General features: G+C 42.2%; 1 protein-coding gene across 6 annotated transcripts in view; it reads right to left on the reverse strand.

Moving 5' to 3' along the window:
* LOC137331451 (lisH domain-containing protein ARMC9) overlaps window positions 1-14,040 on the reverse strand; it is a 99,360-nt gene that overhangs the window by 37,267 nt on the left and 48,053 nt on the right. For all 6 annotated transcript variants that reach the window (XM_067995250.1, XM_067995249.1, XM_067995248.1 and 3 more), the window contains 2 exons: window positions 12,576-12,687; window positions 10,125-10,217 (listed from right to left, as the gene is read on the reverse strand). In XM_067995250.1, coding sequence (XP_067851351.1) covers window positions 10,125-10,217; window positions 12,576-12,687 — 205 coding nt within the window. The remainder of the gene's footprint in view (window positions 1-10,124; window positions 10,218-12,575; window positions 12,688-14,040) is intronic.

Below are 14,040 nucleotides of genomic sequence, written 5' to 3' on the forward strand. Positions count from 1 at the left end.
CGTGGAACATTTTTTATTCGAAGAACTGAATTAGTGAAAATGTTATTTTGTACTTCTGAATACTGCACATGAAAAAAGTATGTCTATTCCTCTCAATGACACTGACAACATTGGAGAAGGATGAACCTCAAGGCCAAAGACATTATACTCTGTAAGGGTAGGCACATGTAGATTATTAAACAAATAAGCTAGTTGGCATTAATGATATAATACGGAGCTAAAAGGGTTTAGGTTAATATACACACAGGCTTTTAAAAGACAGGCTTTTTATCACAGCAGGAGGGGAGTGTAAAAGAAGGAAATTACTGCAGTATAAATAAGGGAATAGGTTCCTTTTACGATAGAGATTGCAAGAAATAAGGCGTCAAAGACTTGTATAAAAAAGGCTATAATTTGGGAAGAGCAAAGATGGGAAGCAAAGGTACAACGTAACAGGACATAAGGCTCCCCAGCATTGTCCAGTAATCTGTTCAATGATCTAAGGGTCATAAAACACCCAGCAAGAACAATAAAACAATAAAACAAAGCTCTTTTGGAACTTTGACTACATTGAAGGCGAGGCAGCTTGAACAGGCTTGGATAAGTCATGCTCACGATTCCCGCTAAGTTCTTTACACATACGTTTTGGACATAGGGCTGCATGTACTACTCTGTATGAAGTCTTAAGATGAATGTTTTGAAACAATAGTAAATGAAGTTAATTGTCAGACATATTACTGTCTCTAGCTTTTCTAATCTGTTATTAAAAAAGATAAGGAAGGAATTATCCAACATTTTGGTGAACTGCGGCCACAGCTAAGACAAGTAGTTGTTTGAATGTCAAATCCTGGAACGGCCAGCTCCCATTTTATATGACTCGTATGGTAGTAGAAGGGATAAATTCATTCATTTTGGATATTTGAATGATGAACAGTTAGGAGAGTATGTAGACCAATGTCCTACTCGGCATGGTTAAAGATTGGAGATCTTATGGGACAAATTGATTCTCTGGGCAAGTTAGTGGAGCGCCTTAAAAAGGACAGGACTGAGACCGCTGTGATACACAGATTGTTTTCTGTGGCCAAAGCCTTGTCTGACAGAATTAAATGTTTAAAGGAAGAGTTAAAGGAAAAAGAAAATAAGAAATTGATGCAGTATTGGTTAGAAATGGAAGCAGAAATGGAGAAGGAAATCCAGCAATTTAAAGATAAGATTGCTGACCAACAAGCATATTGGAACAAGGTTGTTTAGCAGCATTTAAAGTTTCTGTAGAAAGGGACCATCTCAAAACTGAGAGTGAAAAGGGAAAATGTCAGAGGTGTAAATATGGTCGGGAATTGCGGGATTGAGACCAGCAATTGTAATGATTCAGCAACCAAGAAATTTACTGGGACTTCAGAAGAGTTCCCCAGTGCCCCCTTTCCCGTGTACTCTATGCCATTACACCCTTTCCTTTGTCCAACAAAGAAGTAGGCAAGAAATTGTGCAGGAGGTCGGGAAGTTCATACTAACCCTTTCACAGCAAACAGAGACTGTAAAACAGTTACATAAAAATTCCTTTGTTAGATATGTGAAGAGTAGGAAAAGATTTAGGAAGAGAAAGAAATTAAAAGCCCACAGCAAACATCAGAGATTAAAACTGTTGTGAGAAAAAAAAGGCTAACAGAATTTCTTTTGTTTTTCATGTACTGTCCCTTTAAATGTATGTCTTGCTGCTGCAGCTGTCTTACAAAGCTTAAAGCAGTTTAACCCTTTGTAGTCCATGTAGTTGATATTAGGAGTAATATAAGCATTTATACATTTTAAATTAAAAATGCATGGTATGGATTTATTTCATCTGGAATGGTGGGGCACCACAGAGGAGTCGAGTTTGCAGGAGGTACCACCCACATAACAGGGTGTACAGACAGAGGCTCACTGTTAAAATGCACAATTTAAAAAAAGGTAAAAGCAGCGTTGGAGAATTACAAAGTTACAGTTTGAACTTTTTCAAAACACTACTTTTTAACTGACTTAACAGCAAATCTGAAATCTATTGTACTGAATGACTCCAACCCCCAAAGGTTTTTCACAGTGAAGAAGTAATTAACTCCTTACTTCTATTTGCCAAATTGAATCACTGAATGTAAAACATACTGTATTAAGTTTTTTTTTTAAGTATCAGCTCATACCACCGCGCTCACTGCCTTGAAAGTTCTTGATGTGGAGATGTCGGTGATGGACTGGGGTGGACAAATGTAAGGAATCTTACAACACCAGGTTATAGTCCAACAAATTTATTTTAAAATCACAAGCTTTCGGAGATTATCTCCTTCGTCAGATGACGAAGGAGATAATCTCCGAAAGCTTGTGATTTTAAAATAAATTTGTTGGACTATAACCTGGTGTTGTAAGATTCCTTACATTTGAAAGTTCTTGTGAGATGAGGAATGCGTGCGGGTGATCGTCAGTGATAATGGAGCATTATTTGTGGGCCAGGTCATGAAAGAAATGTGTACTATGTTAGGGATAGAACAGAAATTCCACATCCCATACCATCCACAAGTGTCAGGCTTGGTGTAAAGAACAAATAGAACGGTTAAAACTATGTTGGAGAAAGTAGTCAGTGAGACAGGGATCTTAAGATACCCCTGATTTTGATGGCAATCAGAGGAACTGTGTCTAAAGTACTGAAGTAATGTCTTTTGACTTTTGAAGCCATGACAGGTCACGAAAGAGCATCTCCCGGAACACGTCTATGCTGCCCGATGATGAATATGTTAAAGCAAAACATTGCCACTAAACCCTTTCAGGGCACCAACCCTTGAAAGGCCTCCCCTTTTCAGTTCATAAATTTGGTTAATTTCTGATTAAATTCTAACCTGTATGAAGAATTATTTCTTTTGTGATTGAAAGGATGGCATGGATGTTCCTTGATGCTCTGATGGGTTTCGTTATGATCAATCCGGTAAGGGGCACCAGAGTACCTGAATATTTCTCTTACCAATGGCAATTGGCGGTGCAAGGCAGGCCAATATTTATCTTGCAGAATGGAAAGTTCGTCAATTGACTAAACAAAACTAAATTGGCCAGGATGAATCAACGCAATGTCCGAGACGAGGAGACGGACCAAATAATAGACTGAGAGTGATTTGCGCTTATTTGTACTTTGTTAATAAAAATTTTTGTATCTTTGCCTTCTGATTTATGTAATCGTATGAACGTAGATTTTAATCATGCAATGCTAAGAGAAATAGTACACAATTTTAATAAATGCAATTTGGGAAAAAAATCAGATGAATTGACATAAAGAGAATGTGGGAACATGATAAAACAATATGCAAGCAATTAAAGGGATTATTTAAAGGAATAAATAGGCAGACGGGGATGTTAGAATCAGGAAAAGGAGAGTCTCTGGTTTTAATTAAAGGCTGGCAAAGGGATCAGGACAGGTTAGAGATAAAGTTAATACGGCAATCATTCAGAACAACAAAGACTATAAAAAAACAACGGATATCAAAGGGAATCACGTATAGTTTGTATGGAAGATTTTTACTTCATCAAATCCAAAAAGGAATTACATGATATAAAAAAACAATGGGATACCAAATTTTATATTAGATAAATAAATAAAAATCTGGAAATCAGATGGAAATATGGATTGGTGCGAAGATATGGATCAGTATACTATTCAAGGAAGCCTGCAAGCAGAGTGACATTATTTCAGACTGATTCCTGTGATAGTGGCAATACTGTTATTTGTTGATGTAAGACCGATGGAAATATTCAAAGTGGATTTGATAAACTTGTTGGAAGATGATACACTCAAGGAGTTTGTAAACTATCCAAGGATACTAGTTAGAGGGAATGAGGGAGTCTGGAAAGCCCCAGATAACTCTTGCTGTTCCAGGAAAAGTGGTGTCTGTTTATGTGGCTGCATGTGCTGTAGAGCTCATCATTAATATGTGGCTTCAACCTGGATGCAGAATCCCCAAAACCTGCACCATACAGGTTGATCGATGGAATGCAAAGAGAACTAATGTGCAGAAAGAGCTACACCATGGGGGGGAATTTTAACCAACCACCCACCCCACCCCACCCCAAGTAAGGTGGGAGTGGGCTGGGAGTGGCGTTGATGGGTTAAATTGGCAAAAATCTGAATCCCAATCCCAACCCGCCGCAAACGCGTCTATTTTCTGTTTAACTGTGGTGGGATTGGGTGCGTCCGAGTAACCCGTTCTTGAGAGGCAGATCAGTGATTGTAATATTTAAATGAGGGTCCTTATCATGAGATTTTGGCAGTGATTTGAAATTACCCTGCACGGGTTTCCCAGGGTTCGGGAAACTTGGCAGCAAAACGGAGGTGCCACAGAGGAGTCGAGTTCACAGGAGGCACTACCCATATAACAGGGTGTACAGACAGAGGCTCAGCTTCCTTGACCTTTCGAAAGAGCAGTGTTTCATGAAGCTGGGATTGTCATGTCAGGTGGTCACAGACATCTGCAGCCTCCTAAAAGAAGAGCTGCTCCCTGCTGGACCTGGTGGCCACACATTACCAGTGGTTGTGGAAGTCACCACCGCCCTCAATTTCTTTGCCTCTGGTTTCTTCCAGGGTGCTACCGGTGACATATCGAGGGTCTCCCAGTCGGCTGCACATAAATGAATACAGCAGGTGACTGATGGATTGTTTGCCAGGGCTGGGAGGTATGTAAACTCCTGTGATGACAATAGCCAGAATGAGCAGGCACTCGGATTCACATCTATGGCTGGCTTCCCAAAGGTACAGGGGTGCCATCGGTTGCACACGTGACAATCCAAGGACCACCAGATCAATCAGGAATATTTGTCAACTGCAAGGGATTTCATTCCTTCAACATGCAGCTGGTGTGCAAAGACAGGAAAAGGTTCATGCAGGTATGCGCCAGAATCCCTGGGAGCTGTCACGATGCTTTCATACTGCGGCAGTCCAACATCCCCGACCTGTTCATACCTGGAACCACCCTTAAGAGGTGGCTGCTAGGCGACAAATGATACCCCCTTCAAACCTGGAATAAAACACCTGAGGAATCCCACCAAGAGCGCTACAACGCCAGCCATGTGACAAACAGATGTGTCATCAAGCAAGTCATCAACATGCTCAAGATGCGTTTCAGGTGACTGGACAGGTCTGGTGGAGCCCTTCAGTACTCGCCAGCGAGGGGCTCTAGGATAATCGTGGTGTGCTAAGTTGTGCAAGCAGCAAGGTGGAGGAGGAACAAGCTGTTCAGCACTCTTCATCTGATGAGAATTCAAATGGAGAGGAGAAGGAGGACGGGGAAGAGGAAGATGAGGCACCTAACGCCAGACCATCCGCTCACGTTGCTGCTCAAGATTCCCTAATAGCTCGATGGTTAGGTTGGTCACTCACACTGGACCAAATTAACTATCACATCCCCCGCCCCCATTGATACAAAGCAACCATCCACCCATTGCACATGCAGCAATTGGTCTCAGTCAATTCATTCCTCACTTTAACACCAAGCAACTGAAAACCCAAATTGGCACTCGGCAGGCAAGACTGGGGAAACACAGGAAAATACATTTTATGTGAATAAATAAATAAATGAGACTTACTAACACATTTTCATAAACACCCATGTGCATAACCTCTGAACGTCAAAGCTTTTCGCTTCCTTTCCCTACTGCTCCCTCATGGTGCAACCCCTGTGGCTTCAGCAGAGGTAGAGGCAGGCTGCTCTGATCCTTGCTTGGACTTTTGAGATGCTCACGGCTGACAACCTCTGGGTGTTGGAGCCCGTGAGACTGCTCAACCTGCACAAGGGCAGACTCAGCCATCAGAAGAGGAGGCAGCATGTCAGGTACTGTTTTTTGGCGGGGGCGGGGGCAGAGGCAGCAATGGGTGAGACATGGGAACGCTTTGAGTGGACTTCCCACTTCCATGTCCCCTTTCGCCATCATCCCTCTCCTGGGGCAGCAGCACATCACTCCTACCTCTCTGCAGGGGAGCAGCTTGGAGCAGATTAGTGACACCTCGTAAGGCCACATTTAAGGTATCTGTCATCCTGTTTAAGGCTGTTGGTATCCATGGTTTGCACGGCTGTGGTCAGGGCCTGCAAGGACTGATCAGATTGCCGCAACCGAAGTTCCATGGAGGAGGCCAGGCTATCTATGGATGACATCCTTGCAATGGCCTGTAACATCAAACCACAAATGCTTGAGCTGGACTCCTCCATCCTCTGTGCTATTGTAGACAGTGTGCCTGGCACATCTGCCAGTACCTTGCAAATATGCTGCTGACCCTCTATCACTCTCCTTTTCATTGATGGCCCCCAGCGTTCAGCATCTACGTCCAGCCGAGCAAAGCTTTTGGAGAGGACTGCGCCCTCCGATGTGGATTTTCCACAGCTGTCCCTACCACCACTCTCTGCTCGTGCTCACTTGTGAACTGTGATTCACCAGGTGAGAACCCACCTAACGTTCTAACAGAACCCACTGTAATGCTCGTATCTGGTGCCTGGTTGGATTGTGTCCTGTGACGGTGCACCCTCAGAAGGAATGAGCTCCTCTGAGGAATCCTCGTCATTTCTGGGCAGGGGTGTGATGGCCCTGGAGGATGTCGTGATGGCCCTGAAAAATGTTGCAATTCTGCATAATTAAGGTGATCATATTTCATTCAGTGCTGAATTCAAGTCAAGATGACTTAGTATTGTAGGAAATGTGGGTCAGATATATTAAGTCTATCACTCTGCAGCAATGAAGTCCCAGTATCCACGTCTGTGATGATCAGGGACGCTGATATGCTGTTTACGTTCAAAGCCTCCGGTTCGGCATTTGTGAGCTCCACGATCTGTGGGGGTTCGTCTCTGGTCCTCTCCCTCTCGCTTGTATTTTGCGCTCTCTTCTCCTGCAATGGGGCACAACAACCTATGAGTGGCTGTAAGGCATGTGTGCATCCGATGGATGCAGTGCATTCGGTGAGGATCACTATTAGGCAGATGCATCACGAGTGGCACTGGCATGCATTTGAGGATGTGTGCTGAGAATCAGGGGAGCTTATTGAGGTGGTATCACATTATATAAGGATTGGGGTGAGCCGCAGTGGTGGATGGAGGAAAAGGGAGGTGAGAAAGTGCATAGAAAGGAAATGATGGGTGCTGCTGAAACTTAAGTGTGTGCGAGGAATAATGTGAATGGAGTACACTTGACAAGTCAGAGTGAGGGGGAGGTGCACGACAGGATGTAGGTGAATCTGCAACTTTGTTAACTTTTCCTGACCTGGTTAGGTCATTAAAACGCTTCCTGCACTTCATCCAAGTCCTCATAATAATGCTCCTGCTGCTCACCTCTTGGGCCACCTCCAACCATGCCTTCTTTGTTATGGCAGCAGATTTTTTTTCTTTCTTCCCATTGCTAGGGTAGGGTACTTCCTTCCTTGGCCTTACTGCACCCAGCAGTACATCCAGGGAAGCGTCATTGAATCTGAGCGCAGCCTTTGCCCTCCTTGATTCCATCTCTCAACCTGAACTTCACACAACACAATCCACAGAACGCCAAACCTCCTCCACCATTGCACCTTTGAAGTGGCCCTTTAAATAGGCGAGGTAAAATCACGCCATGCAGATCCGCATCACGTCCGCTCATGCGCAGTGGAGACGCAAAACCCAGAAGTAAAATGTTAATGAGGCATACCTGTTGAAATTGGACCATCGCATCCCATGATGTTACATATTTGTCGCCCGCTATGGCCCCCCCACTCAGATCCCGCCTCTGCGTTATTATCGGGCCCCGTATGTCTGGTTTGGTAGTCAACATTTTGCCTTACACCAACCAAAATGACTAAAATTGGGGATAAAATATTGGTCCACAATGTTACAGAAATTCAAGTAAACATTACCCTCCAGACAGAAGCCTCACGAGTAGTTGTAAATTTTGGCCAACGAATTCCGCCCCTTTCTTGAGTCTTCAATCTACACTGTAATGCATCAGCCCTTCTCAGGGACAATATCATCACTACGCAGCAGCAAAATGATGATATTGAAGCGTCTCTTGCCACCCTGGGCAACCCTAAATGGTGGGAAGAGGTCCTCAATGCGGGACAGCAGCCCTGTTCCCGCTTGTAGCACAACTGGTCATGCTGATTGCCCTCATAGTAATGGTTTGCTTGATTTTAAAAAAAACCCTGAAATAAGTTAGGATAAGAAAAAATACGCTAAAAATGGTAGCTCTAATCAGAAATTAAGTTTGTGAGGCCATGAAAAGGAGGTCCTTTTCAAGTCTCGAGGTTGGGAATGTAAGAATATAGAAATGCTTTTACATTATTCTAATACAGAACAAAGACAGAATAGCTATTGTCGTCAGAATTGATTTAAACTATCTATTCCCCTCAATGACACTGACAACATTGGAGAAGGATGAATGTCAGCGCCGAAGACATTGTACTCTGTAAGGATAGGCACATATAGATTATGAAATAAATAAGCTAGTTGGCATTAATTATATAATATGGAGCTAAAAGGGTTTAAGTTATAACACACATAGGCTTTTAAAAGACAGGCTTTTTAATCACAGCAGGAGGGGAGTGTAAAAGAAGGAAATTACTGCATTATGAATAAGGGAATAGATTCCTTTTACTATAGAGATTGCAAGAAATAAAGTGTCAAAGGCTGGTACAAAAAAGGCTATAATTCGGGAAGAGCAAAGAAAGGAAGCAAAGGTACAATGTAACAGGACATAAGGCTCCCCAGCATTGTCCAGCAATCTGTTCAATGATCTAAGGGTCATATAACACCCAGTAAAGTTGAACCAAGCAAGAACTGTAAGACAGATACAAAGCAAAGCTCTTTCGGAACTTTGACTACCTTCAAGGCGAGGTAGTGTGAACATGCTTGGGTAAGCAACACTCATGATTCACAGTAAGTTCTTCACACGCACGTTTTAGGCGTAGGGCTGCGAGTATTACTCTGTATGAAGTCTTAAGATGAATATTTTGAAACAATAATAAATGAAGTTAATTGTCAGACACATTACGGTCTCTAGCTTTTCTAATGTGTTATTAAAAAGGATGAGGAAGGAATTATCCAACACAAGTCCTAGACTCAAAACAACTTCCGTAAAGGACATTAGTGAACTAGTTGGATTTTTACAACAATCTTGGTTACCTTTACTGTTAACAGATTTTTATTTACAGATTTTTTTTAAAAAACTGAATTCAAATTCTCAAACTGCCATGGTGGGATTTGAACTCATATTCTCTGGATTATTAGTCCAGTAAAAAAACCATACACTACCATACCCCTATTTGGAATTACCTTCTAAGCCGGTCCCCATCAAATATATGCCAAACAAACCAACCTTGTATACCAAGGACTTCCAAAACTATAGAAATATCTGCCATGCCCTGAATTGCAATTATTACCAAAACCATAATGTAAAATCTACTCACTTGGTAGAAATAGCTAGCAATAACTGACCTTAGCCGTTTGTGTGTATTGTGGCCAGCAATAAAGAAACAGATAACCTAACAAATACAAAAATTCTTATTTTTTGTGCAACCGTACTAATCTTCATGGCTCATTACCAAACTGAGTGGTACTTCCATTCATAAAGCCATTGAGGAAGTATATGACCTCTCTAGAGAGATGGCTGATTTTACTGCCCAATTATGGACAGTTTGTACCTTGGTCTCACACTTTCTAGTAATTGGGTTGAGAGTGGCCAACCTATTTTTAAACAGGATCCTTACATCTGGCAGTCTGGGTTGCATTTGAATCTAGGGCCGAGAGATAAAGAACACTTTACTAAAGCAGTGCATCATCCAATCTCTAACAATAAGCTTTGTATTTTTATTCACCCCCTTTCCCCAAAAGCATGTTATGTACACAACCAACGTTCTACTCAGTGTTGTGTAGCCAGGTCATTGCAACGGATGCACCCTTTTAAAATAAATTTGGTGCCATCCGCAGTGTTAATACCATCTCCAATCCCTGCCTCGAGCCACATAAGAGATGCGCTGTAGGAAATGAGGGAGAACAAAATAAAACAATTTACTTGTACTATGATGAAATGGCAACACTGTTTTACCACAATGCAAATACAGTAGAGTTCAAACACCAAAGCTTTTTGATTCAGAAGAAATGTTGTTAGGTTAAAGAAAAAAACCAACTAACCTGGTTCCTATTGTGACATTCCAGCAGATCATTGCTAATGTAAGCCTGAAGGACTGTATCCCTTTGCTCTCCAGGATGAGACTGTGTCAGCCGCTATGGGAGCCAAAAAATATATTATAGTAATCTGTAATTCTGCACCATACCTATTAATAAATCTTCATATTTTTTCATCTGTCAGAATACCAACTATATCATTTTGATACCATTAGTATTCTAATTAACTTTCAGGTTGATATGAAATATTAAATTAATTAAAGTTGGCCACAAAAAATTAATGTTATGCTTCTGGACTCTGCAGTGGATTGATGAAGATGGATTACAAAGTTTTTTGTGACGGTAAAAACTTGATCAGTATCAGTAGTCTATTGCAGTCTTTTACATTCAACTTGTTCATGTAAATTTGGCTCTTCCTCTGTATCCTCTTGCATGCACATATTGGCTGCTGCCTCAGACCCAAGTACCTGCCTCTTGACTGGCTGGTTTCCATCCAGCTCTGGTGTCTTGACATTTCCCAACTTCTCCTGCCCTCCTCCCCACCAAGTCATTCATGCTCTCCCACCCCTGGTGTAGTTCCTACCTCCAATCCCTCTAATTTGAGAGCTGCAGACTTGAGCTCACCTGTCGCATGCCTGGCCTGGACTGTCAATGGTACATCTGACTTGACCATGCTAACCCCAGACTCCTCCTCCCAATGGCCAATGCATCCTTTGACCCCTCTTTCCTCAGCTCTAATGCCGAGTGCAGACGTTTCTAGATTTTTTTCACCTCCAAGACTGTAACTATCCAGACAAGTGCCTCTGCCACCACTTCCTCCTCTGCTTGACCCCTCAGTTCCCCTTTCTCTCCCATTATAACTCTGAAGCTTCCTCTATATTTCCCCCAAGCCTTCGCCATGTTCATCACGTGTACGAGAGCCTCTTCTGCTCCCTCAATCTGCTTCCCACCAAAATCGTAGCCACTTAACTCAACAACTTTGCCTTGCCCCAATATTCTGCGACATTGTTAATGGCTCCCTTTAGACATCATTCCTCTTCCTTTCAAAACTGCCATCATCATCCCGCTTCTCAAAAATCCCACACTCTACCCCTATTTCCTCTTCTACTATCAATCCATCTCCAACCTCCATTTCCTCTTTAGGATCTTTGAATGCTTTGTCACCATGCAGCTCCATAATCACTTCTCCCACAATTCTACACGTGGTTCCCTTCAATCCAGCTGCTATCTTACTGTGATCAAAGTCACTAATGACACTCTGTCGTCACAACACAGTATCTTTCCTTGTCTTCTCCATAGCATTCAAAACAGTCGCACTCCAAGCCTCCTTCACAGCCCCTTCTCCATGGTGCACTGTGGTTGGACTGTCTTCATCTGGTTCCACTCCTATCTGTCCCAACACAGCCAGTACATCTACCCAAACAAGAGTACCACCCTCTTATTGATGTCACCCGTCTGCAGCATTATCCATAGATTTGGGGTAAGCTTCCATATGTACACAGAAGATATCCAGCTCTACCTCTTCACCACCACCATCTGTGTATTGTCAGATTGTATGTCTGGCATCAAGTTACGGATGAGCCAGAACATCCTCTAAGACAGAAGCCATCAATATACAGCTCCCAACAAAGTGCCCATACCAGTGCCTCTAATTCCTTGGCTGCTCAATCAGGATAATTCAGATGGTGCAAAACTTCAAGTCGGGACAATAAAATTTTGCTGGAAGTATATCTTTGTGGGTGTCTGGGGCAGATAGGATCAGGCATTGCTGTAATACCTGCTGCAGTTGAATAGCCTATGACATTAACTGTTAAGGCTCATGTATAAATTATGACTGCTTAGGCAAAATTGTAGTTCAGCAAGAAGTTAGTGCTTTCAGAAAAGGAATGGAAGGGAGCAGAGGAGAGCGAAATTGGTATTAACAAACCAGAATGTGGAGTCAATTCATGCTTTGTAGAGTAGAGGTTTAAGAACCTCAATAGCTCAGTGGGTACATGGTGTGGTGTACACCCCTTCACAGTCAAACAGCCAGACAATACTCATTGTATAGGCTCAAACAAGAAAAATAGATATTTGGGCAAGGTATGAAAGGGCTGCTAGCATCTGTCAAACCATTCCCTAGTATAAGTCACTACCTTCAACAAAGGAAGCCAGGAAACTGGAGTGGGGGGTGGAGTTGGGTGGGGAAGAAGGGTATTTCTGGAAAGGGCGACATAAAGAAGGGGAATGATGGAATGTATCCTTCAGAAGCGGGCAAGCGCAAAATTAAATCTCAGCAATTCTCAGAGCTCTATACAACTACTATACATATTGGACCTGATTATCTACATTCAGAATGTACTGCATGGACAGGAAACAATGTATCATCACACTGGTTCCAAGTCAAATAGCAAAAGCATCAAAAATAATTGACGCTGTAAAAAGATTAACCAAAGTTAAACTAAATTTCACACATACCCAACGCATTGCTTGCAAAAGAAGCGCCTTAAGTCGATCATTTCCATAGGTCAAATCATTCTTCAACTTTTCATAATCAAGAGATGGTAATAAAGGTACATCTTTAGATTTCCTAAAGAATGAAAACAAACATTAGAAGCAACATTATTAAAAGTTTTGTGTTTAAGGCACCTCAAAAGTGTCATATTTCAGGGTATTGCACATCCGTAGAGCAAAATTTAGCAATTGATATCATAGTGCTTGTGTATCACATCATACAATGATGCACCAAAAAGATTCTTTCCTCCCCCCACCCCCACCATGACCCACCCCCTCCACTCCAGTTTTCTGGCTTCCTTTCTTGAAGGTAGTGACTTATACTGGGAAATGGTTTGATAGATGCCAGCAGCTCTTTAGTACCTTGCCCAAATATCTATTTTTCTTGTATGAGCCTATACAATGAGTATTGTCTGTCTGTTTGACTGTGAAGGGATGTACACCACACCATGTACCCACTGAGCTATCGTAGAAGGAGGCCATTCGGCCCATCATGCCTGTGCCGGCTCTTTGGTAGAGCTGTCCAATTAGTCCCACTCCCTTGCTCTTTCTCCATAGCCCTGTAATTTTTTTCCCTTCAAGTATGAATCCAATTCCCTTTTGAAAGATATTATTGAATCTGAATCCACCACCCTTTCAGGCAGTGCATTCTAGATCATTATAACTCGCTGCGTAAAAAAAACGTTTCCTCATGTCGCCTCTGGTTCTTTTGCCAATCATCTTAAATCGGTGACCTCTGGTTACTGACCCTTCTGCCACAGGAAACATTTTCTCCTTATTTACTCTGTCAAAAAAGTTTATGATTTTGAACACCTCTATCAAATCTCCTCTTATCCTTCTCTGCTCTAAGGAGAACAATCCCAGCTTCTCCAGTCTCTCTGCATAACTGAAGTCCCTCATTTCTGGTACCAATCTAGTAAATCTCTTCTGCACCCTCTCTCTAAGGCCTTGACATCCCTTCCTAAAGTGTAGTGCCCAGAATTGAACACAATACTCCAGCTGAGGCCTAACAGTGTTTTTTTAAAAAGATTTAGCATAACTTCCTTGCCTTTGTACGCTATGCCTCTATTAATAAAGCCCAGGATCTCATATGCTTTTTTAAACAGCCTTCTCAACTTGTCCTGCCACCTTCAAAGATTTGTGTACATGCACCCTTATGGCCCATTATATACTCATCTATATTGCTTTATTGTCTAGTGGTGGTTAACTGTATGTGTCTATGTTCTCTGGCAATCTAGGTGTCCTTATGCCACACTCCATGTTATCATCATTCTGCAAATGAAAAATTTTGAAGGCTTCACAATCCAATTTCTCCAGTGCAAATGCTAATGAGAATAGTGACAGTATATATGTAAAAAATGCGAAACATAATTTCTACAAATGTCAAAAGAAGTCGCAAGAGGACCTTATGGAAGAATGATCTACACCA

The sequence above is a fragment of the Heptranchias perlo genome, chromosome 13, assembly GCF_035084215.1.
Source record: "Heptranchias perlo isolate sHepPer1 chromosome 13, sHepPer1.hap1, whole genome shotgun sequence".
Classification (NCBI taxonomy): domain Eukaryota; kingdom Metazoa; phylum Chordata; class Chondrichthyes; order Hexanchiformes; family Hexanchidae; genus Heptranchias; species Heptranchias perlo.